Raw genomic sequence first — 26,354 nt, 5'->3', positions numbered from 1 at the left:
AAGTCAGCCTGAGATTGAGAAACCTCCTATTATTTTGTTTTGCTTAATTTGAAGCAGCACCTTCAGGTCTAGGCTGGTGGAACTATCTATGTGGCCAGGGAGGACCTTGAACTTCTGACCCTTTGATCACTAGCACCTGAGTAATGGCATTACAGGCAGGTACCAACATACCAATCTTATATGGTATTGGGTATTGAACCCATAGCTCCATGCATTTTAGACAAGCACTTTACCATATTCCCTGACTGTCTGTCTTTCTCCCCGAACCTTCATCCCCGTGTGTGTATGAGTGTATGACAGAAGACAACTTAGAGGAGTTGGTTCTCTCACCTATGTGGGTTCCAGTAATCAAACATATATTATCAGGCTTTCTACCAAGTTCCTTACACAAATCTCTGGTTTCCAACTCAGACCACTTTATTCATTCCTATGTATATACACACATATATATACATAAATACATACACATATACATATTTATTACATATATACACATATATATATACACATACATATATGCACACATATACATATTTATATAAATTTTTTTGAAGATTTATTTATTTTATGTATTTATCATTGCTCTCTTTCAGACACACCAGAAGAGGGCATCAGACCCCCATTGCAGATGGGTGTGAGTCACCATGTGTTTACTGGGAATTGAACTCAGGTTCTCTGGAAGAGCACTGAGCCATCTCTCCAGCTCAAACCACTTTTTGAAACAGGATCTTATACAATACAGAATGAACTCAAACTCACTATCTGTTTGCCTTTAAGTCCCAAGAAATGAGACTATAGGAAAGTCCCACCATGCTGACAAATTTAGTAGATTACTTAAAAGTTGAGTATTAAGATATTTCTTGCCAGGTGAGTATCTGCTCACAGAGAAGTAAGTCCTGTTTTATTTTTTATTTTTCCAAATTTTGGACTAGAGCTCACTACGTTGCCCATGCTGGCCCTGAACTTGAGATCCTCTTTCTTTAGCCTCAAGAGGAGCTAAGATTAAAGGTATGGACCACCAGCTTGAACTCCTTTAAAACTTTTAATTGACCTAAAACTTCAACTAAAACAATTCCATACACTCTTCAAATGCAGTCTCTTTACATCAGAAGGTGGTGGCTGTTTTCTGTGAAGTACTAGACAGTAAGTAGTTTTAGTCTGACGGCCATACAGTCTTTTAACTGGACAATTCTGAGCAATCAAGCATAAAAACAGCCAAAGGTAACAAGCAATCTCAAACAGGAGGAGCTACGGACCTGTGAAACTTCATTCACAAACTGAGCGCTGCTGCTCTCTGACTTCTGCTCTAAGCGCAGCCATCTCTATCTGCTACATGTCATTATCATGTCCCTTACTCTAGTCTTACCATGTCCACAAGACACTCTCTCCAATCCTATTTTTATTCTTTCTCTATTTTATGTTTTTAGAGAAAAGGTATACTATGTAGTTTATATAAGCCTGGAATTCATGATCTTCCTACCTTAAATCTCCAACGTTCTGGGACTACAGGCACACACCACCAAATCTAGACTGACTGTCTGAGACAAGGTCTCAGTATACAGCCCTGGCAGGCCTGGAACTTGCTACACAGGCCTTGCTGGCATTGTAGCAATCCTCCAGCCTCAACCTTCCAAGTGCTAGCATCAAAGGCTAGCCCACTATGCCCAGTATTTTATTTCTTTAAAAAAAAAATAGGTAAGCCAAGCATGGTGGCATGTACCTGTAATCCCAGCACTTGGGAGTGGAGTGGGCAGATCAGGAGTCTAAAGCCACCTTCAAGTACACAGTAAGTGTGAAGCCAGCCTTGGGTACATGAAACTCTATCAAACAAATAAAAAAGAAAGGATAAAGAAATAAATAGGTAAATGTTAGAAAGACTTATGTAGGTATCGTGTTCTATTTAAAGTATTTTCATACTATTGATTGAGCTAATCCTTATAACAATGTTTTAAGTTTGACAGTATCACCTCCAATATTAAATGATGAAATCAAAGCAACATAAGTCTTATAGTATCAAAATTTGAATTCAAATCCATGAAATACTATGGATTAAAAACAATGCACTTGGGAGGCAGAGTCAGACAGATCTGTGTGACTTCAAGGCCAGCCTGGTCTATATAGCCAATTCTAGATCAGCCAGGGGTGCACTAATTCTAGATTAGTGAGACCCCATCCCTAAATAAATACCAACATTCAGTCAACTATAGTGATATACCTTCTGTAGACCCAAGCTATTTAGGAAACTCGAATGGAGGATAACTTGAGTCGAGGATTTTCAAATGAGCCTGGACAACATAATATGAATCCTATTCAAAATAAACCATAGTAATCTGATTCCAACAGCTACTCTAAACTATTATACTATGTAATATTAAATTTTGTACCTTTGAAAGAAAATCTTTTTTTAAATATTTTCTTTATTTTTACTTGGGCAGTGGTTTAGTGTTTTGCCTGCATGTATGTCAGTGTAAGGGTGTTATATCCTGGAGTTACAGACAGCTGTGAGCTGCTCTGTGGTGGCTGGAAATTGAATCTGGGTCCTTTAGAAGAGTAGTCAGTGTTCTTGACCACTGACCCATCCCTCCAGCCACCAGAAAATCTTTTTTAATCCATTTCTCCTAAACATTTTCTCAGTACGATGCAATCTATCTCCACTATACAACCTGAACTTTTTTTTTTTTTTAACTTTCATAAATTGTTTCCTGAGCCAGGCATAGTGGAAGGAGAAGCAGGAATTCCAAGCCAGCTGGACTACATAAAATTCTATCTCAAAAATCTGAAAGAAAAAAAAAGGTTGGGTATGGTGGCACATGTCTTTGATCCTAGCACTCAGAAGACAGAGGCAGGCGGATCTGGATCTCTGAGTTAGAGGACAGTCTGGTCTACAGAGCTGTGTTTGAGGACAGCCACGGCTACTTAGAGAAACTCTGTCTTAAAAACCCAAAATCTGAAAAAAACATAGCCAGGGAGATTGCTTACCAGGTAAAGGTACCTGCCACAAGCCTCATGACCTAAATTTGATTAGATCAACCCACAGTGTTGAAATAAAGAACCAACAACTTGCACCCCAACCACCACACACATGAGTTCACATCCACATATATCATGCACACACAGGGTTTTTTTTAATCTGAAAAACAAAACAAACAAACAAAAATGCCTATAATCTCAGCACTTAGACGATGAAACAATTCAATCTTGAGTCTGAATACACATAAATAATAATAAATAAATGGAGGTGGGGTAAGGTCTAGAGCTCCGCTGCTATGAATTAAAACAAGATTCTGCATTAGTCTTTTATCAAGCAGTATATAATCTTGAGAACCTAATGCTTGTTAATGGGTGGCCTCAAACACACATATGCCTGCCTCTGCCTCCTGAGTTCTATGATTTAAGACGTGCAATGTTGACAGGCGGTGGTGGCACATGCCTTTAATCTCAGCACTTGGAAGGCAGAGGCAGGCAGATTTCTGAGTTCGAGGACAGCCTGGTCTACAGAGTGAGTTCCAGGACAGCTAGGGCTATACAGAGAAACCCTGTCTCGAAACCCCTACTCTACCCCCCAAAAAGACGTTCAATGTCACACTCGGTTTATCTGTTATTGTCTTTTTCTATTTTTATTTTATATGCATTGGTGTTTTGCCTGCATGTATGTCAGTGTGAGAGTGTCAGACCTTGTAGTTAGACAGTTGTGAGCTGCCATGTAGGTGCTGGGATTTGAACCCAGGACTTCTAGAAGAGCAGTTAGTGTCCTTAACTGATGAGTCATCTTTCTAGCCCATCTGTTTTGTTTTTTAAAGATTTATTTTATTTAGCTGTATGCATGGGAAAAGGAGGGGAGTATGTGTGGAGCCTATTTGTGGAGGCTGGAGGCTTTGAATCTCCTTGGAGCTAGAGGGACAGATGGCTACAAGCTATCTGATAAGCGTGCTGGGAAACTAGCCCCAGTTCTCTGCAAGAGCAATATAATCTCTTATCCCTGAGCCATCTCTCCAGCCCCCGAAGTTAAATGTTTTTTGATTCATGTATATGTATGCGTATGTTCATGCTGTGCATGCACATGTATGTGGAGGCCAGAGACCAACCTCACATGTAGTTCTTCAAGAGCTTTTCATCTTAATTTTTAAAAAAATGTGTATTAATGTTCTACCTGTAGGTAAGTGCATTATGTGCATACCTGGATACAGAAACCAGAAAAAGGTATCAGATAACCTGGAATTGGAGTAACAGATGGCTGTGAGCAACCATGTGAATGCTGGAAGTTGAATCAGTGCTACGAAGAGTAGCTATTATCCTTAACTACTGGGCCATGTCTCTAGCCCCTCCAATCTTGAATTTTGAGAAGGGTCTCTCGGTCGGATCTAGGGCTCATCAATTTGGCTAGGCCTCTCCAGAAATGGGATTATCTAGCTTTTTCCATAGGTGCTGGGGGTTGAACTCAGGTCCTTCGTGTTTGTGCAACAAATACTTAGTATTGAGCAATCTCTCCAGTTTCTGTATTCACTTAAAAGAAAAGATTCATTTTTTATTTTATGTGTATGAATGTTTTGGCTGCATGCAAATATATGCACCATGTATGTGGCCTGCTGGCCCAGGAGAATATCAGACCTCTTAGAACTGGAGTCACAGGTGGCCATGAGCCACTATCTGGGTACTGTGAAAGAAACCTAGGTCCTTTAGAAAAACATCAAGTGCTCTTAGCTAGTAAGACATCTCTCCCACATCCTAAATCCATTTAAAACATGTTTAATGTGCATGGGTGTGTTGCCTGCATGACTGTGCACCACATGCATGCCTCATGCCCACAGAGTCTAGAAGAGAGAATCAGATCCCCTGGAACTAGAGTTACAGATAGTTGTGAGCTGCCATGTGGTGTTGGAATTCAAACCAAGATCGTGTGGAAGAGCAAAAAGTGCTCTTAGCTGCTGAGCCATCTCTCTAGCCCCTGAACAAAATAATGAATGCTGAATCTTACCCTATGAACAGTTGTGAAAATAAGACAGAAGACAGATACAGAGGACCTATTAACTATGACTTAACAGTAATTCACTGTTATTCTCTTACTAAATACTATATTGTAAGTATGATAAAACAACTGGTTCTTGAAAATGAAATGTAATCCAACTGTGGCCAGGAATGTAGCTCTAGATACATTCTGTTAATGCCTTGAACAGAAACGAAAGCCTTAGCTGCTCTTATTCCTACCCCAACACAACCCCAAGAACCACACCTCATTCGGCAAATGAATGATCTTCTTGAGCCCATACACATCCTCATGGAAGATTGCTGACCTTCCTTCTTCACTGTTCCAGTCTTCAGATCCAGGATCCGCCCTGGACAACAACGTGAAGAGCAATCTCAAGTTAACTCTTGTGGATGGGAAAGGGAGGAGACACACACGGCAAAGCTCAGTGTCCAACTATGTCTCCCAGCTTCCGTGTCTATGACAGAGATGCGTTTTTCTTGAAGCCTCAACTACTTTCCTCCTCATCTAGGAATCTCACTATTAGTTCCAAAATGGCTCAAGAACTGTCTGAGTAAAGCAGAAGTAGAAACTACTAGTATTATTGTGCACGTGAGTCCACTCCTCTATGTAGAGGTCAGAAGACAACTACGTGGAGGTGTCTCTTCTCCAACTGTTAGGCAGTCTGCAGACTAAGCTTAGACTGCTAGGCTTACGTGACATGCTCCTTCACCACTGAAGCATTAGGCCAGTCTACTAATTATCTTCAAGCTTGGGGTAGAGGTAATGTCTGGTTTAAAAACAAGAATTTTACACGCTAAGAAACTTGTATGTGTCTAAAAACAAAACAGTTTCTTTCCTTTATTTATTAAAAAATAAGTAACATTTGGGGAAAGGGGAGATTAGAGAAATGAAGAAATGAAATGTACAAAATCACAAAAGAGGGGGAAAAAAACAAAAAACCCAACACTAATATGAACATTTGCACTGCAAAGACATTGGAGTTTCTCATATTTTAACTGCTAGTTACTTGTTTCCATTGTTAGGTCGTATACAGTTGCTAAGAACAGATGTCACTTATTCTCTAGCCAAACACTGGCTAAAGAACTGAATCGCATCTAAATGGGTGGAGGGGAAATGACCTAGCAGAGGTGCAATGACAACACCCAAGTACCAACAGCCACTCCTCTATAAAATTAAAATCTATTATCATAGAACCTAGCATAAACTCAAACACAAGTGGGTATGAAAAAATGCCAGGTAACAAAATACAAGCATAGATAATTCTTTTATTATGTAAAAACAGAGGAAGGAAACTATTATAAATTTCAATTTCCCTATTTTATTTAAGATATTATTAAGATAGAAATGAACATTTATAAGAACACAACCACTGATGAAATATTTTCTAAGAATAAGCTAAAAAGTAGATTATTCTACATGTGAATTAAAAACAATTATATTCATTAAGGAAAAAAATTTTTAGAAGCTCTGCCAGATTCAACAAACCAATGTAAGGGCTGGGCTTAAATATCTTAAATACTTCAACAAAATAAAGGTTTTTCCCCACTTATTTGCTGTCCACCCAACTCTCACCTGTTAGGGCATTTTCTGAAGTAGAGAGCTGCTCTCGAAGTTTATCCACATCATCTGGGTGCACCTGATCATAGAGTGTGCTCCCAAACCATTCAGACTGTGGCTGGTTCAAAACAGGAGTCACTGAGTCAGAGACATACACCACCCGGCCAGTCTCACAGGAGACAATAAACAGAAAGCCATCTGCTGCCTCCAAGATCAAATGTTTCAGTTCCTGGTCAAGAAAATAAACCAAAGTTAATAGTGAACTCTGGAAAAACATACACAACTAGTCATGGGAAGCAGCAAGATTCTTGGGTATATATGCATTGCTCCACTAGGAATCACAGGCTTACCTCAATCCAAGCCATGGGTGCCTACCCTAAATATCCACTGGCAAACTTTTTACAATAAGTATTTCTGCAATTTCTCTAAATTGCTATTAACCTCTTTCTCTTAGTACTCAAAGGAGAATAAAAAGGCTTACAATGAATGATAAAACTTTTGGAGGGGGCAGGGGTCTTCTGGCCTTCTTTCAGCCTTTCAAGTACTGGAATTAAAACTAATACATGACTACTAACTGATTATTATTATTATTATTATTATTATTATTTTTTTTTTTTTTTTTTTTTTTTTAAATAAGAGTCTCATGGAGACCAGTCTGAATTCAAACTTGTGACATAGTGGAGGGTGTCCTTGAATTTCTAATCATCCTGCTTCTGCCTCCCAGGTATTGAGATTATAGGTATGCAGCAGCACCCTGGTTTCCTGGGTGCTGCTGATTGAATCCAGGGCTTTATGCATGCTAGGCAAGTGCTCTGTAAGGTGAGCTCTACACCAAGCCTCTGCACCCGCTGGTTGATCTATCCTCCATGTTTTCCTTTTAGGATCCTCTCACATTTCCCCTTTCCACTCCACCTTATAAACACAAACATTTCTTAATTCCATCTGAATCTTCCCTCAACTTGTTCAGAATATGCTATTATTAAAGGATTTAGGTTTTAATGTTTAGAAAGTAACCTTAAAAATATGAAGTGGGCTTGCCTAATGCTGCTTGTGTTATTATTATGTTAATTTTGGACCCCAAACTAGTTTTTGATTGATCAATAAAGAGCCAATGGCTGATGTCTGGACAGGATGGAAAAGGCAGGACTTCCAGGTTCCCTGGGGGAAAACAAAGAGAAAAGAAAGGGTTCCAGGAAAGTGGTCCCTGGAAGGGCTGCCCAGAAGCCTCGTGGGCAACAAAGATAGGGGGCAGCCCAAAGGAGCCAGGGAAGCAAAGATAAAATAAATTTTAAATGATATTAACCCAAGAATACCAGAGGGGAGTGTTTGCTGGCTGTGGAGAGTTTTAGAAGTGCTCAGCCATTGAACTAGTCTAGGTATGTCAAAGTTAAGCTGGCCTACGTGTGTCTTTCATTCATGAATCCAGAGAGCTTGTGGGCGGTGCTCACATGTAACCCACTGGGAGCCAAAGCAGTTTAACTAAGTCATCCCTACAAATACATAATTAGATCACTGTCATTTTGACGGTAGATTAAAGACGGTAAGGTGAGCGAGACCATGTTACACTCTCTCTTCTTTCAATAATAACCCCTCCGTCTTCACTGCAACCCACTACGTCTGTTCTGCTGTTGTTGGTTTAAGTGGTTTTACTTATAGCCTCCTAAGTGATGATTCAAGTCCCTTCTCCGGGATTCTCATCATCATTTTTTAAATTCAATCTCTACACAACCAGATAACACTACTCACTGCACCATATAAACTTCATTTTTGCTTAGCATCTTCTGAAACTCCATTTATTTCTGCTTTATTTTCTGCTCCACATTCTCTTCTTTTTGTTCATATGTTACATGTAGATACTTCCTAGGTCCCATTCATCCTCTCTTCTCAGAAACCATACACATTTCCGAACCATGAGATAAAATCCAATTCAACCCTGTACCTTCCCTCCACACCACCACACTGCTCCCCCAGTTCCAAGTATTCCTGAATTGCAATGTAACTCACAGATACCTTGGCTGCTGAGACTACAGTAGTGTGTCACCACAGCTAGCACCTAATTCCTCTTTCTATATCTATACTCTATCAGCCTGTTACAACTCTAGTTCGGTATTATTAGTTACCAATTTATATTATCTGTTTCTACCAGTGACCTTAAAAAAAAATCTTTGTATTTCTCACAGCACAAGTACCTGGTTTGCCACAAAAGGAGCATAACTGGAGCTTAATAAATATCTGAATGTATTCTAAGGATGTAAACTGACTATTTATATGTACATAGCTATTAAATATACTCCATGGGCTAGCAAACAGACCACCCTATTTGGAGAACTTACTCCTTTCTCTCACGTCATATTCCTATAATTCTAAGACAAAAATGGTGACATTACATTAAATGTCTTTGCCTGTATTTTCTAAAACTTCCCACAGTAGTCACACATTTTATATATGTATACATATTTTAGACAAAGTCTCAAATATAACCATTTATATGTGTATATATCTATTTTAGACACAGTCTCATATATAACAGGCTGGCCTGCAGGAGGATGACTCCAATCCTCAATCTCCTACTTCTGCCTCAGCACTGAAATGACAGGTTATGAGCTACCACATCCAGTTACCATACCCAACTGCATACAGTGTTGGGATCAAATTCAGGGCTTTGCATATTCTAGGTATGAACAATCATTATCTTTTTATTTTTGAAACAGGGTCTTGCTATGTAGCTCTGGCTGGCCTGGAACTCTGTAGACCAGGCTGGCCTTGGCTTCCTAAGTACTGGGAGTAAAGGCATTCATCACCATGCCCTACCCAATTATGGATTTTTAATTGAAATGTAACATGTCTTCCCTAGTCATTCTCAGTCAAGTCTAGAGAGATTAGACATGCCACCACTGTATATCTATCACACACAAAATATTAGCAAAGAAGCCATCTCTTTTCTGTGTGACTCTTCCCATCATTTTTCAGTTATGTATCTTACTACTCACACTTATGTTCACATTTAGTTCTTTCTTTTGTCAATAGCGGAGATTGAACCTAGAGTCTCTAGCACAGGTGAGTGTTCTACCAATAAACTCCAGACATAACTCTTAGATGAAGTTCCTGAATGATGCAAAATTATTTCTGCCCTGTTTTCCTCATGGAGCAACAGGAATTGCCTAGTACACTCCTCTCATCATTAAGACTGAAAGTTGCCTCAGGGGTAAGGCAGATTTCCTCCAAGCTCTATAAACCCAACCCAAAGAACGCTGGTCTATGAGTATGGCAATTTCTCTGGGATCAAACCCTTCTTTCACTTCACAGGCTGTATATATGAGCCAAGTTCTAAAATACCTAAAACCTTGCTAAATAAGTTCTCACAACTAATTTATCTATTTCTCATTTCCCCAATACTTAATCAGTGATAGCCAAGGGCTGAAATTCATTTTTTTCCATGTCTGGTGTTTCATGAAGAACCAAGCTTCTGAAGCTGGACATGGTGACACATGTTGACAATACACTGAGTTGGATGTCAGCCTGGGCTACATGAGACCCTCCCCAAAACAAACAAGCAAACACCAAACAAAATCATTAAATTAGTCCAAAACTTAGATATACTCAGAGTCAGTTTTAAGACCCAGAGACCTGATCAGTGAGGAAAGATGGCTTGTAGGAGCCATCAGTAGATGTGTTGCCAGTTCCCCTCAAGGACTTCATGTGAGAAACGGCCATACGTAAGATGGTTAGCTTGTCTGGTTTTCGAGCCAGGGCACTACAGGTAGGTACCATGTCTGACAGTTCTGTGATGTAAGCTGTCATCTTGTTCCGTCGCCGCCGTTCTATTTCACTATGATTTTCCCTGCATAAAAAAAGAAAGAAGCTCCATTCTAGGTGGTCATACCTGGTCCTTTGGTACAGGAGAGTGATATGGATACCTGGTCAGCTGCTGAAGGATATAGTAACTTGGATTTGATCATGTTCAAGTCTCAGAAGCCAAGCAGGCCAACCTCATGCAGAGTAAGCATGAAACTAACAAAGTCTAGACAAAGAAAAAAATACACAATGCCTCTCCAGTAAACCACTTCCATTAAATTACCACTTCTTCAGAGTAAAGAAATATTTTAAAAAATAATTAAAGCCAGGTGTGGTGGTGCATGCCTTTAATCCCAGCACTCAAGAGGCAGAGGCAGGTGGGTCACTGAGCTCAAAGCCAACCTGGTCTACAAAATGACAGCAAGGGCTACACAAAGAAATCCTGTCTCAGGGGTAAGGTTGGGAGTGAGTATTTTTTTAAATGTCAATTTCACTTACTTAACTTCCTAAGGGGATAAAGCTCAGCCTCACTAACTACATGTTTTCTAGTTAAAACATTTGAAGCCTATAAAATAAAATGACCAACTTTTGTCAAGTTAAGTAAATGAATCAATAGCTTATGAAAGAAATAATAGTATAAAGGCCAGACATGATAGCACATGTTTACAGTTTCAGCACTCGGAAGACTAAAGCACAAGAATTTTGAGTTTGAGGCCAGTATGGGCTATACAGCAAATTCCAGGGTAACATGGACTACATACTGATACCCTGTTCTGAATGAGGCCAGGCATGCTGGCACATGCTTGTCTATAATCTCTGCAACTGGGAGGCTAAGTCAGGAGGATCACCATGAACTTCCAAGGTGAGTTTGAAGCCAGCCTGGGCTACATAGCAAGATCTGTCTCAAAACTACTCCCTCCCCTTTTTTAAGGAAAAAGAAAAGCAGCAGCTGTCCCAGTCTGGTAATTTAGCTCAGGTGGTGGAGAGCTTGTCTAACAAGGACAAGGCTCTGGGTCTGATCTCTAACAGTCATGAAAACCTGTGATTCCAACACTTGAGTGGATAGTTCTTTTTCAGCTCCTTATCAAGCCTGGGCTCAGCCTGGAATACATAAGATTGCCTTTAAAACAAAGAAAGTGAAAAAGGGAAAGGGAGAGGAAAACCAGGGTGGTGACACCAACCTTTAAGCCCAGTCAGTACTCAGAAGTAGAGGCAGGGGGATCTCTGAGTTCTAGGACAGCCAGTGCTACATAGTGACACCTTATCCCAAAAAGAAAAAAGAAAAGAAAAAGAAGACATGGTAGTATAAATTCTTTTAGAATATCAAATGCTGCCTTGTCAAAGCTGCTTATGGCATTAAGATACAGAATTGGAGTATTTTGGAATTCTATTCGTTTATACTAATGCACAAAATTCTTATCTGGGTTTGGCAGTGCACTGAACTTAAGAGAGTCCAAGTTATCTTGTGGGTCCCCAGACTGAGCAAAAGGTATTGAGGGGAAAAGGGTAGAGTAGGGAAAGGAACATCAAAAGCATGGAAAGAGAACGTGGATCTCACCAGGCTAACAAAGATCTCAAAAGTGAGGCAGAATTAATATAACTGTCAAAAGGAACAACCTAAGAGTCTACAAATGGAAATTCTGGAAAACTAAAAGGCTGTTCAGGGTCTTCCATGAGGATGCCTCTAAGGGAAACCAAAAGGCTGTATGTACTTCAGCTCCTAGCTGAGCAGCTGGGCTTTATTGTCTATGTATTTCTCTTACCACTTATGGATCTATTCTGTAGAGAAAAACAAAACCACAATACCTAACACCAATGCCCTTGTTATAATGAGCCAACTGAAGCAAGAGGATTAGCTGGCTTTCACAGAGCTGCCCTTCTCCCCAGGGCAATGTTTTCCAGTTCTCTGAAGGCTGGAAGCATAGCAGTAGCAGCAGCAGATGAAAACAGTCACAGAATGAATTTGTGGCCCAGCTTGAAGAAGTAATACAAGGGGACAATAGTAAAAATATTTGTATTAATGATCCAGTTACTAGTGAAGCATGCCAACTCAGAGACCAGAGCAGCAGTTTGGGTGTAATACAGTATTTCTGTATCATGGACAATAGTCTAAAGAGAACTAAAACAGGTCCTGAAACATAGCTCAATGAGTGGCACAGTGCTCACCCACAACACACAAAGCTCTGAGTTCAGTCCCTAGTGCTCCTTCAAAAGAAAATCTGACTATGGAGATGATTTATCTGGACATGATGGCACATACCTATAATCTTAGCACTTGGGCAAGGAGAATAAGGATTTTTAAGGTCTGCATAAAGTACATAAAACCCTGTTTTGAAAGAGAAAAAAGAAGTCTCTTCCTGAAAGACAAAAAGGTCCCACTTTATAGGTTAATATTTAGTTACTCTCAAACATTTTTTTAAATCTACTCTTAATTTTAAAGTACCCATCTTCTTAGTATCTGACAAATTTTTGAAACTGAAGTCTAGAAAACTAATGTGTGTGCACATACACACTGTGCGAGCATGCATGCACATGTATGTCAAAACCAAAGGTCAATTTGAAGTGTCATTTTTAAGATATCCACCTCCCACCTTGTTTTCTGAGACAGCATCTCTCACTGGGACCCAAGGCTTTACTCCTAAGCTGGTGCAGCTGACCAGGGAGAGATCTACCTCTGCTTCCCTGTTGTTCTACAATTACAAACACAAGCAGCTATAAACCCACACCCTCCTTTTTAGTGGGCTCTGAGGATAAAACTCTGGTAATCAAACTTGCATACCAAGTACTTTACAGACTGAGCTATCTCTCCAGCCTAGAAACTCTATCTTTTAAATAGCCATACCAAGGTAGCTAAAACCTTCCTCAGAAAGTACAAGGATTCAATCAGTTCTACTGACATAGTGATCTAGATTGTGAATCTACATATGGTAGTCCAGAGTATGTGTCATGGCTCAAACACTGGGAACAATGGTAATTATCAGTATTCTGACAGAGAGTATGTTCCTGTTACAGCACCAGTGGACACAGTCACATTAGTTCTAAATCCTTTTGTTTTGTTTTTCCAAACAGGGTTTCTCTGTGTAGCCCTGGCTGTCCTGGAACTCACTCTGTATGTAGACCAGGCTGGCCTTGAACTCAGAAATCCGCCTGCTTCTGCTTCCCAAGTGCTGGGATTAAAGGCATGCGCCACCACTGCCCGGATCTAAATCCTTTACATTCTGTGGATCTTAGTGATGAAGTAAAGAAAAATAAAAAATTTTCAAAATGGGGGCTGGAGAGATGGCTCAGCATTTAAGAGCACTGACTGCTCTTCCAGAGGTCCTGAGTTCAATTCCCAGCAACCACATGGTGGCTCACAACCATCTATAATGGGATCTCATGACCTCTTCTGGTTTGTCTGAAGACAGCTACAATGTATTCATATGTATTAAATAAATAAATAAATCTCTTTTAAAAAAAATCAAAATGAACACCAGTTTACTCTTCCCTCCAAACCCCAAGTAGGGTTTCTCTGTGTAGCCCTGACTGTCCTGGAACTTCTTTGTAGACCAGGCTAGCTTCAAACTTATAGAACTCCGCCTGCCTCTGCTTCCCGAATGCAGGGATCAAAAGAGTGAGCCACATCTGGCTTAATTCGCCTACTTCCTGATGGGGAAGCCAAAGTTCTTATTACACCCCAACTTGTAAAACCTCATGTCCTCCTTTGCTATAGCTAAGAGAAAATACAGAAAGGGAAAGAAAGGATGGGTTAGACAAACGGTAAAAAGGCAGCATCTGCTTCATGCTAAACAACACAGCTCCTACCTGGCAAGTCTCTCTTTATCCGCAGAGCTCTGCTCATCATCCGACCTAAAAACAGAATTGATGAACTAAGCAAAAATTAAAATAAAAGGGAAGAAAGGAAAGAAGAAAGGGCAGGTGAAAGTGAGGAAGGAAACGTGAAATGCAAAATGGAAAGGAAAGAAGAAAAGAAATGGATCCAGAGGAAAGGGAGAAAACGGACATACAAGTAGAAACTTTGTGGTGAATCTACAGTCATAAGTCTGAAAGAAGTGACCTATAAGATGAACGTCAAGGCCAATTAGAAACTAAGACAATCTCAACACAAAACACTTTGTTAAACAATCTCTACAGAAACCAAAGATACAGAATGTGAACAAGAACTAACCAGGGAATTCTGAATTATCATTCTTATAAGCTGCTACCAATCTGGGAAGAAACTCTTATTCACATTCACTGTTGTATATTACTGACTAAATTACACAGCTTCAAACAACTGATTGGAAATATAATTTCCTCTCTCTCTCTCTCTCTCTCTCTCTCTCTCTCTCTCTCTCTCTTTCTCTCTCTCTCTCTCTCTCTCACACACACACACACACACACACACTCGAAAAATTATGACAGGATTGTTCTTGCCATTGTAATATTTAGTGTGTCAGTGTGCTTGTCCATGTGTGCCACAGAGTACACACAGAGGTCAGAGGGCAACTTGTGCGAGTTGGTTCTCTTCTTTCACCCTGTGATGAAGAACTTGGGTCCTCAGGCTTGGAGTGAAAGTCACACACTGAGTCATCTAGCTTGACCATGACCAGATGTTCCTCATGAGATTACATCCTTACACCGAGAGCTGGATTCCTTGCATAGTCTCTATCACTGACACTCCTAACCTAATGAACTCTGGCTCAGGCACCCCAGCACTTCTTCTGTAACTTAACCAGTATCAATCCCTCCTCCTTTGAAAAAGACAAAGGTTTTCACTAAATTCTTCCAAAAAAAAAACAAAAAAACAACAACAACAACAAAAAAAAAACAGTGGTGTAGCCAAGGAAAATGTACATGTTCCTGTAAGTAATTGCTCACACATACTGCAGGTAGCAGGGGCTAGGCATGGTAGTGTGTGCCTTTGATTCTAGCACTTGAGGAATTTAAGTCCAGATTGGTATACAGAGATACATAGGATAACCAGGGCAATGTAGAAAGACTCCCCACCCCCCAAAAAGGGGAGAGAGAAGCAACTGAAAAAACAAGGTACTAGCTAATTCAGTATATCAATACTCATTTTAAGAGAGATAAGCCTCAAATGAATTATCTAGTAAGGTATATTAACAGTCCAAAAAGACTCAGCTATTAAAAATGACAACAATGGGGCTAGAGAGATGGATCAGTAGATAAGGAATACTGGCTGCTCCTCCAGAGAAACTGAGTTCAATTTCCAGCAATTCACAATAGTGTCTAGCTCTAGTTCTAGAAGATCTAATGACCTCTTCTGTCCTCCAAGGATACCAGGTACCCACATGCTGGCTGCACATATGTAGGCAAGACCAAATAAAGAAAAAATAGTAAATAAATTTTAAAAAACCTTTTAAAGATAATGACAAGAAGCATTATTTCAATGTAGAACACATGTGAACATGAAAATTGAGTAACAGGCCAGAGAGACTGACTCACATAAACAAAGATAATAAAGCCAGGCATGCAAATAAAATAACTTCTTAAGACTCTGCCTTAAGATGGATATAGTAAGAAGCAGCTACTTGTGATGATGAAATAGGAGAATTGCTTGAGCCTAGGCATTTGCAACAGAGTAAATTATTATTGTTGTACTTGTTATTTTATCAACATATGGAAAAATTCCAATAAAATAGAAACTAAAATCCTTACAAAGGCAGAGACAGGAGGATCCCAGGACTCGCTGAGCAGCATCCTAGTCAACCGAATACAATCCAAGACAGAGAGAGGCTCTATCTCAGGGGTAGGGTGGGGATGGGGGGGGGGGTTGCTGAAAAATGACACCTCAAGTTGTCCTTTATCCTCTTCATGTACATATATATATATATATATATATACATACATACACACACACACACACACACACAAATAATCCGTAGAAAAAGAACTGGCTGTGGTGGTGTTCAACTTTAATAGCAACAGTCAGAAACAAAGGTAAAATAATTTTCTGCAGGTTCCAGGAAAGCCTGGCCTGGTGAGAACTTAACTCGAATAACAAGAGAGAGAGAGAGAGAGAGAGAGAGAGAGAGAGAGAGAGAGAGAGAGAGAGAGAGAGAGAGAGAGAGAGAGAGAAACAGAGACAGAGACAGAGAGAGACAAAGAGAGACAGAGAGAGAGACAAAGAGAAAGAGAGGCAGGGGGGGGGGGAAGGAGAAGAAGGGGAGAAGGCCTGGTAAGAACTTAACTTGAATAATGGGGGGGGGAGATGAAGAGGAGGAGGAAGAGGAGGAGGAAGGGGAGGACGAAGAGGAGGAGGGGGAGGGGGAGGGGAGAGAAAATGGCTCAGGTTAAAGACAGCTCACAACTGCCTGTAAATTCAACTCTGGAAAATCCTATATGCCTTCATACGCACATACCCACATACATAAGCACAATCAACTAATGTCTAAAAGCAGAATCTTAACAGGCCACAGCCATGTAAGAATCATTCTGTCACTTTCTCCTTTTCTCCTTTCCCTAGCACAGTGATTCTTCTCAGCCTTCCTAATGCTGGGACTCTTTAATCAGTCCCTCGTGTTGTAGTGAACCCAAACCATAAAGTTATTTTTGTTGCTACTCTGTAGGTATAATTTTGCTACTGTTATGGGTGGTAATATAAATATCTAATATGTAGGATATCTGATATGAGACCCCTGTGAGAGGATCCTTTGATTCCCCCAAAAAGGGTCACAACCCACAAGGCTAAAAAAGATGCTCTATGTCTTTTCCAAGCATGCTTCTTTCTCATCAACATTTTGGGCTTCCCCACTCTGTCTCTAAAGCCTCCCTCACCACCAATGGCTGGCTGCCTGTCCATCAAATGTCCCATCTCCACGCCAGCTTAAAATGACATGGCCTTTTTTCCTCTTTCCTCCATTCTCTTCCTTCAGCCAGTGGCTGATATTTTACAGCTTACCTACTCTGTTCTTCTTTTAAACTCAAATAAAATTGTTTGAGTATTAAAAATAAGAATTAAAAAAAGATAAATAAAACTGCAGGGAGCCATGAAGACTGTAAAATGTATGCACACATGCTGAAGAGAAGACAGATAACAGAGTAGTTACGCCTGCCTGTTCCTTATTCTAGATAACTTCTAACAACAAAACATTCATTTTCAAAAGACCAGTAAATTCACCTATTTTTAGCTTTTGAACATGTACTGAATTTCCAATGGTATATAAGGTAAACTATCAAAACAAACTGTAATTCTAAGAAATACATTTTTGTTTGAAGTTAATCATTTAAAATTCCTTTTATTAGCAGTAGTAGAGGCACACAACCCCTCTCTACTCCAGTATTTCTAAACAGAATAGGACACACACAGATTAAATACTCCAGGCTGTGTTTTATGCCTTTCTAGACTTTCAGTCAAGAGACTGAGGACTGGACCTGTACCTGTCCTAGTGATGATCTGATCTTCGTTTTTTGGGATCTCATGTAGCCAAGGCTGGTCTTGAACTACATAGCCAAATAACTTTTTGTTTTTCAAAACAGAGTTTCTCTATGTAGTCCTGGAACTCACTCTATAGACCAGGCTGGCCTCAAATTCACAGATATCTTTCTACCGCCTCTGCCTCTCTCTGCCTCCCAAATGGTGGGATTAAAAGTGTGTGCCATCACTGCCCTGCTGCCAAATAACTTAAAAAATAAAGATTTACCTATTTTCATTTTTATGCATACAAGTATTTTTGCTTGTATGTATGTATGTGCATGCAAGCCCAAAGAGGCGAAAAGAGGGCACTGGATCTACCCAGAATTAAATCATATATGGTTGTGAGCCACCAGATGAGTGCTGGGAATTGAACCCAGGTCAGTGCTCTTAACTGCTGAGCCATCTCTCTAGTCCCTAACCTAGGATTTCTAATATCTTGCCTCCACTTCCATAGCATTGAGATTACAAGTGTATACTATCACATCCAGTTTTATAGCTAGACTTTTTAATAGAATCTGAAAGATTATAACCCAAAAATCAATAATTATTCATTTTTGCTTTAGAGATTATTGCATCCTTAAGGTTTCATTTATTTCAAAAAGTTTTGATAAACTGCTCTTGAAAAACTCCCTGGTTTTTTAGTTTGCTAGTACCATGGCCATATTCCTGGGCCCAAACACTCATGGTTTCACAGCTGTCCTAATCGTTTAAGACTCTGTCTACCCTCCCTTTCTACCTATTACTTACCTACTACTTACCTATCTATTCTTTTCAATCAACCCTATATACTGCCAACACTCTGTCTAAAAGAAAACTACTCTTCCTGATATTTCTTGGTTCTCTAGATCAGTGGTCCTCAAAGTAGATCCCAGTCAGGCAGACTCAGCAGTGAATAAATACTGTTAATAAGTACTCACAAAAGAACCAGCAGACAGGCTTAATGAGTAAGGTGCTGCTGCTAAGCCTAGTTTCATCACTGGGACTCATGGGTGGAAAGCAATAATCTACTCCCAGAAGCTGTCCTTTGAGCTCAACATGTGGAATGTCGAAAACACACATACTCACTCACTCACTCACTCACTCAATCAATCAATCAATTAGTACTCTTTTATTACCAATGTAATAAAACCTTAAGTAAGTATTCATTGGGCTATAAAAACAGCTCAGAGGGTAAGTGTGCTTGCTGCTCTTCCAGGAGCCTGATTTCTTCTTTTGGCATCCAAATTCCTATGTATATACCCATTTATCTATAAAGATGATATAATCTATACAGACACAAATAATTAAAAATAGAATACTTTTTTTTTTTGTTTTTTCGAGACAGCGTTTCTCTGTAGACCAGGCTGGCCTCGAACTCAGAAATCCACCTGCCTCTAAAATACACCATTTTTAAAGTAATCAATTAAATACAACACTTAAAAATAAAGTTATTCATTTTTGAGGTGATTACAAGCTCAATTTTGTGTGTGTGTATATGCACACACATGGGAGGGTTAAAGGACAACCTCAGTTGTTGGTCTATGCCTCCCACTTTGTCTGAGATAGATTCACTCTTATTGTTCACTGCTTCATACAACAAGTTAGCTGAGCCATGAGTCTGTGACTATTCCCTGTCTCTCTCTTATATCTCCCAATAAGGATGCACTAGGACCACAGACTCTTGGGATATATCAAGATTTTATGTGGATTCTGGGGTTAAACACTTTAAATCCTGAGCCATCTCCCCAACCAAAAATTCAGTATTTTCTAAATTATTGATTATCATTAAGTGTGTCTATATGATGCACATATATAAGTACAGGCACATGAGTGTCGTGTGTGTGTGTGTGTAAGGGAAAAACTTTCAGGATTTGAGCTGAAAGTATTGATTTATTTACTTATTTCCAGTGATTAGTAGATTTATTTATATGGGAATAAAAGTCCCTTGCCAAAATTAATAAGAGAGGTTAAATGTTCAATTTTCCTTTCCTTTCTGTCCCTAGCTATTTTGAAAACATAATAAAAGAAGATGAGGGGCCAAAATAACAACACAGCTCCTAAAAAATTAGTAAATTCTTGGGAGTGGTATTAGGATAAACATTTGTTGATTTGTTGTTTGGAATTAGGATAAACATTTGTTGATCCTGCGTAAATCCAGTGAATCAAGACAGAGTCTTTACTGTGCATTTGGTGTTTGGGGCCATTGTACTGAAGCAACACTTCCTTTGTACTTTGCCCTAATGCTTAAGCCTTCTACTTGTGCCTTTCGGGTCTCTCTCCAGAGATATGTCACACTCAGTTGGGCTGAAGGTAATGAGAAGAGTGGTCGGGGCACAGGCTTATACTTGGAACCCAACATCTTGGCTCCCCAAGTATGTATGTATGTATGTATGTATGTGTGTGTGTGTGTGTGTGTGTATATATATATATATATATGCATGTGTATACGTGTACATCTGTACATATGTATGATCATGTACATGTAGATGTCAAAAGAAGCCAAAAGAGGATGTCAGGCTCCCTGGAGTTGGAGTTACAAGAGGTCGTGAGCCACCATGTGCATGCTAGAAACCAAATTCAGGTCCTCTACGGGAGCAACAGCACTCTTACCCATAGAGCCATCTCTCCAGCCCCATGACACCCTCCCCTCTTTTTTAAAGAGTAACTTACAGCAAGAATTTCCTAGAAGTAAAACCAGTATATGAGTTGAGAATGATTACTCTTTAATAAAAAGTAAAATTAGTGTATTTCATAATCTTCTGGCAGTTATTTAAACAAATTTAAGTTTGGTATCCAGAATAAAAACTCATTTAAATGAATAAAACCATTTTCTATTAAAAAAATTCTTCTGTATTTGTACCAATATAATAAGATATACCCAAAAGCCTACAGTTTGTGCTCCTGATACAATATACACACTACCAGAACTTGCATACATGAGAGAAGCATTATGTTAAAAATATACCACTAGCTTCAAGTCAACTGAACATACATAAATTATAGGCTGTTTCAACACTGTTCAGAAGAGGAAGGAAACTAAACAGAGAAATTCACTCTCACCTAGGTTAAATTTAAATCCCACCTTTAGACTGCTTGACCCCATCACCAGGACAAACACTCTAGCACATTACCTGGCAAACCGTTCTTTGTCATTATACATCTGTTCATCATCACATCTGAAAAGAAAGAGCAGGCAAAAGATTAATTTAAACCCTTGTACTTATACCTACTCTGCTCTAAAATAAAAGCTAGAAAGAAGTAAAACTATTCAACAGGAAAAAGATAATGGACAAGCATCCCAAAGCAACGGACACTAACAGCATCTGAAAGAACATTAAGAGCTGATAACTATGATTTCTCAGTTATCACACACAAAAAGATGATGTGATGAAAACATGAATGTCTCATGACTGCCCTAAAGTTGGGAGTATACTTGGTGTTTTATTTGTTTTGGGGGGTTGGTTTTTTGAGATGGGGTCAGCTATGTAGCACTGGCTAGCCTGGCACTCACTCTGAACTTGCAGACCCTTTGCCTCTGCCTCCCAAGTGCTAAGATTACAGGTGTTAATCACTATGCCTGGCTCAGTTTGTTTTTTAATTGTAGCTTAAAAAAAAAAAAACAACCCATAGAACAGTAGATGGGTATATTTTTCCTGTGTTCATTCTTCTGTGAAAAAAAGGATCATAAATATGGGTATTTAACTCCTTAAGATCCTGCTCTAAGCTGGGTGTGGTAGCATGTGCTTGCAGTTCTTTTGGCCTAGATACTTAGGCAGCTGAGAGAAAAGAACATTTGAACCAGGTGTAGAAGGCTGGTCTGAGCAACATAGCAAGACTCCTCAGGGGGTGAGGGATGGCAAAGAGATAGCCAACGCCTCCAAGGGTCAGGGACCATTGGCAAGAGGGGAAAGAAACAATCTGAGTTAACAGAAAGGCAGACTGTTGGGGAACACTGCCTTCTGAAATGACATGAACAATGCATTCTTGAATTCACCATAGATATGACTGCAGAAACATCCTAGCACAGAGGAGGGGAGGAGTTCACAAAGCCACAGACCTCTCCTTGAGGATCTATAAGCGGTTAGCAGTTGCTGGGAGAGATTTTCTTCAGTGGTGTAGCCAAGGAAAATGTACATGTTCCTGTAAGTAATTGCTCACACATACTACTGGTAAGCAACTCTAAATGAGGTCCCACTCCAAAAAAAGTCATGAAAGTACAAGAGAACTAGATGGGAAGAGGAAGGGGACTAGTGAGAAGGGAATGTCCCAGGGTAAGGGGTGGGGTATATAATGCCTTATATACATGTATAAAAATATAAAATGGCACACAACTGAACCCCTGCATACAGGATGCAAGTTCAAAGAGGATCACAAGTTGGAGGTCAGCAAGGTCTATAGAGCAAGTTTCAGGCCATCTAAACCAAACTTGTGCTTGCAGCCACAGGACAGATATGGAGGCGAAGAACAACTTTTTTTATTTTTTAAAGATCAATTTATTTATTTTATTTTTTATGAGTACACTGTGGCTGCCTTCAGACACACCAGAAGAGGGCATTAGATCTCATTACAGATGGTTGTGAGCCACCATGTGGTTGCTGGGAATTGAACTCAGGACCTCTGGAAGAGCAGTCAGTGCTCTTAACTGCTAAGCCACCTCTCCAGCCCAGAGGACAACTTCCAAGAACAACTCTCTTCTTTCGAAAAGTGGGTTCCAGAGATCATCAAGCTGAACAGCAAGCATCCTTACCCACTGAGCCATCTCAACAGCATTCTATGCTTTACTTATCTGTGTCTATTTTTTGAGAGCAGCTCAGGTTTGATTTGAACTCACAGCGATCCTTTTACATCAGCCTTTTAAGTACTGGGATTATATGTATATGCCACCATACCTAGCTCAAAACGAATTAATTTAGGGGCTAGAGAGATGGCTCAATAATTAAGAGCATTTGTTGTTCTTGCAGAGAACCCATGTTCAGTTCTCAGAACTCATCTGGCAGTTTACAGTTATCTGTAACTCCAGTTCTAGGAACCAGGCATACACATTGTGCAATATACATATGTAAGCAAAACATACATATAAAAATAAAAATTTAACGCCAGGCAGTGGTGGCGCATGCCTTTAGTCCTAGCACTTGGGAGGCAGAGGCAGGCGGATTTCTGAGTTCGAGGCCAGCCTGGTCTACAGAGTGAGTTCCAGGACAGCCAGGGCTACACAGAGAAACTCTGTCTCGAAAAACCAAAATAAAATAAAATAAAAATTTAAAAAGTCTTACCAAAAAAAGCTAATATACAAATTTTTAGTATGAGGAATCTAACCTTTTGAGCCTGTGAGGCAAGTGACCCTGAGCTCTAACAATGGTTTTAACTTTTAAAGCAGCACCATATTATCTTCCATTGTGACTGCACCATTTTACATGACCACAGTGTACAACTGTTCCAATTCCTCCACTTCTCTATCAATTTTGTTATTTCTGGGGGGGTTGCTTGTGTCTTTCTGAGACAGCATCTCACTGTGCAGCCCTGGGTTCCGCCTACCCACAAAAGACTGGTGAATATCAGCCTCCAGACTTAGCTCCTATTTTGTTCTGGTTTTGATAGTGGTCTTTGGACAGATGTAAAATGTTCTGTCAGTATAGCTTTGAATTGTATATCTCCTACATATCTCCCAATGATTAGCAATGTTGACCCTTCATATGTTTCTTGGCTATTTGTATCTTTTCTTTGGAGAAATGTCTATCCATGTCTTTTGGCATTTTTCCCCTTTCACTTTAAAACTTGCTTTTACCAACTTTGAAAGTAATCTACGTTTGATGTAAAACAAACAAATGCACACATTAAATTAAAACAAGACTCCTTCTTAACTCTTCTACTGAAAACAAGTTCACCAAGTTTTCAAAGCTCCTGGCTACTGCCTTCTGTGGGATTCCTACTATCCTAACTAGCCTACAAGCAAGGATTTTATATTCCTAATAGCTACATTCCTCCCATTTTGCTTCCAGGTCTTTGTATTTCCCTTTCCTTTTCTAGGAAGCCTCTCTAGCTGACATCCCATCTCACTTCCTTTTCACCACTTCAGCCTAAAGATGAAATGTGTCCTCCCCAAAGGCCTTGAAAACCTCAGTCCAATATTGGCCCTCAGTTACATAGCAGTAGTCTGAATATCCCTGTCCTACTGAAGTAATCTCATCTGTTTAGCTGATTACTGTCCTCCCAACAAGAGAGGCAGCTCATGAAGAAATAAACCTTAACTCAAAGTAGTCATAAAATGCCTCAATGCTCTAGTCTACTGATTATTCAGATTAGAAAGAATCTGAAAAACAAATACTGTGTCAGTATTTGGGTTTTTTTGTTTTTTGTTTTTTGTTTTTGTTTTTTGAGACAGGGCTTCTCTGTGTAACCCTGGCTGTCCTAGAACTCACTCTGTAGACCAGGCTGGCATCAAACTCAGAAATCCACCTGCCTCTGCCTCCCAAGTGCTGGGACTAAAGGCGTGCTCCACCACCACCCAGCTAGATCCAGAATTGTAAAGCAGAGATGGGCAGACCTGTGGAAGTTTCAGGCCCGCCAAAGCTACAGAGCCAGACCTATTTACAACAACAACAACAAAAAGCGAGGGTGTGGTGGCTTGAGCCCCCAGTAGCACCACTGAGAAAAGAGACTCTCAATAAGTTTGTGTAAAAAGCCTGGACTACACAATGATTTCCAGGCTTGACTGAATTACGAAGTTGACTCCTGTCAAATAAAATGGAGATAGTGAGATATTTAAATTAAAAAAAAAAAAAATTCGCTGCCAAGCCTGCTGATTCGAGTTCCCAGAACCTACATAGTGGTAGTGGTGGTAGGGATACACCTAGTCCTGCAAGTTTTCTCTGGCCTCCATACATGTGCTGGAATTACAGGTACCTACCACCATACCATACTTGGTTGGGTGTTTTGTTTTTTTAATCCTGTATAGACAAGATCTGGCTATAATAATGCAGGGTGACCCCACACCTGAGCCTATCATCTTCCTGATTAAGTCTCCCCAGGGTTGTACATGCCTGATTTATACAGTGCTGGGAAGTGAACCCAGAGTTTCATGCCTTCTAGACATTGTATTAAATTGTACCAAATTCTACTTAAAATAAATAAACATTTATTTCTATTTGTGTGTGTGCGCTTTGCCATGCTTGGGAGGCTGTGGAAGCCAAAAGAGGGCACTGGATCCTTCGGGGCTGTAGTTATAGGCGACTGTACGTTGCCTAATGTGGGTTCTGGAACCAAACTCTAGTTCTCTCGAAGAGCAGCATGCACTTTTAACAGCTGAGCCATCTCTCTAATTCCCACAATTCTTCATTTTAAATATTAAACCACTTTTCAAAGGTTGTATCAGAGTTGTAGTTTATTACATATTCTAGTTATCAACTGCTGCTAAGATCCATGATTTGCAAGTATTTTTTTCCCAATTCTACATTTTACCTTTTCAGGACAAACAAAAACAACATTAGGAATTAAGTTTCACAAAACCAGCAATTCAATGATACAATGTTTTACAGTAAACTCTGTCATTCAATAAGAAGGGGGCACACTCTAAAATAATACTAGGAGCTAGGGATAACTCAATGGTACAGTGCTTCCCCAGCATTCAGTACGTCCTGTGCTTCATTACTAACAGTGCAAAATGGAATAAACACTCAAACATAATAAATACATAGTGATTTTTATAATCAAGTGCTATTAACTGTATACATATATGCTACATTTAAATACAACTAGCAACACCATCATGTCAACATTATTATTTGTACATCATCATAAACATGAATGATGAATTCTTTGCATACTCAAGTTGTAATAGCTATGTCACTAGGTAATAAGACTTTTATAACTACCATTATAATTGTATGAGACCACAATCATATAGTGGTCTGCTAAGCACCAAAATGTCACAAAACTTATGAATACTTGATTTTGTGGAAGTAGTAACTCAAGGTCAAAATTATTTGACAGTGACAAGTAGTCTAGTTACCTCTGTAGCATTCACACATACAACATAGTTCCAGTAACAGCATGTGACTACAATCAAGAATTCTCTAATGAAGGCATTCCCCATAGAGCTGTGTGAAAAAAAAATGCTATTTTAGTGCTGGAGAAATGGCTCAGTTATTAAGAGCAGTTGCTGCTTTTGCAGAGGAGCTGGGGTCAGTTCCCAGTATTAACACAGCCCCAGACCTTATTAGGCCCCCAAACCTTAGCACAATCGATTCCTTGATAGAAGAGCCATTCAGGTTGTGAGGCTTGTATACAGCACTACCTGCCAAAACTAAAACAAAGGCCTAATCCAAAGTCTACAGTTCTGGGAAAGTCTCTAAATGTATTAACCTTACTTTTTGGCTTCTGCAGTTCTGCTTCTAGCTAACTGTTCTTGTTAACTGAAGTATGTCAACAACCCAGAACATACTTTTGTGTTTAAAAGCTCACCCTGAGAAAGGCTCGGTGCTACACTGGGATCCCAAACACCAGTATAGTTGCTGGCAGGCTAATAGACTTTCTATTGGATCAAATCCATGTCCAAGCATTCTCTGGAGGATACTCCATAACACCAACATGCAAATGGTAGTCCATAACCATCTATAA

At 39.7% G+C, this 26,354-nt stretch overlaps 1 protein-coding gene across 4 annotated transcripts in view; it reads right to left on the bottom strand.

The window, feature by feature from the left end:
* Positions 1-26,354, bottom strand: part of Arnt (aryl hydrocarbon receptor nuclear translocator) — a 65,066-nt gene that overhangs the window by 16,928 nt on the left and 21,784 nt on the right. For 2 of the 4 annotated variants that reach the window (XM_034500873.2, XM_034500874.2), the window contains exons 4-8: positions 20,870-20,914; positions 14,144-14,188; positions 10,172-10,385; positions 6,560-6,773; positions 5,231-5,333 (exon numbers count right to left, since the gene is read on the bottom strand). In XM_034500873.2, coding sequence (XP_034356764.1) covers positions 5,231-5,333; positions 6,560-6,773; positions 10,172-10,385; positions 14,144-14,188; positions 20,870-20,914 — 621 coding nt within the window. The remainder of the gene's footprint in view (positions 1-5,230; positions 5,334-6,559; positions 6,774-10,171; positions 10,386-14,143; positions 14,189-20,869; positions 20,915-26,354) is intronic. The other 2 variants (XM_034500876.2, XM_034500875.2) reach the window with 1 other exon arrangement.

This window comes from Arvicanthis niloticus, chromosome 4 (genome assembly GCF_011762505.2).
Source record: "Arvicanthis niloticus isolate mArvNil1 chromosome 4, mArvNil1.pat.X, whole genome shotgun sequence".
NCBI lineage: Eukaryota > Metazoa > Chordata > Mammalia > Rodentia > Muridae > Arvicanthis > Arvicanthis niloticus.
Note: the sequence above shows the minus strand (reverse complement) of the source record. Positions and strands in the feature narration are given on the sequence as shown.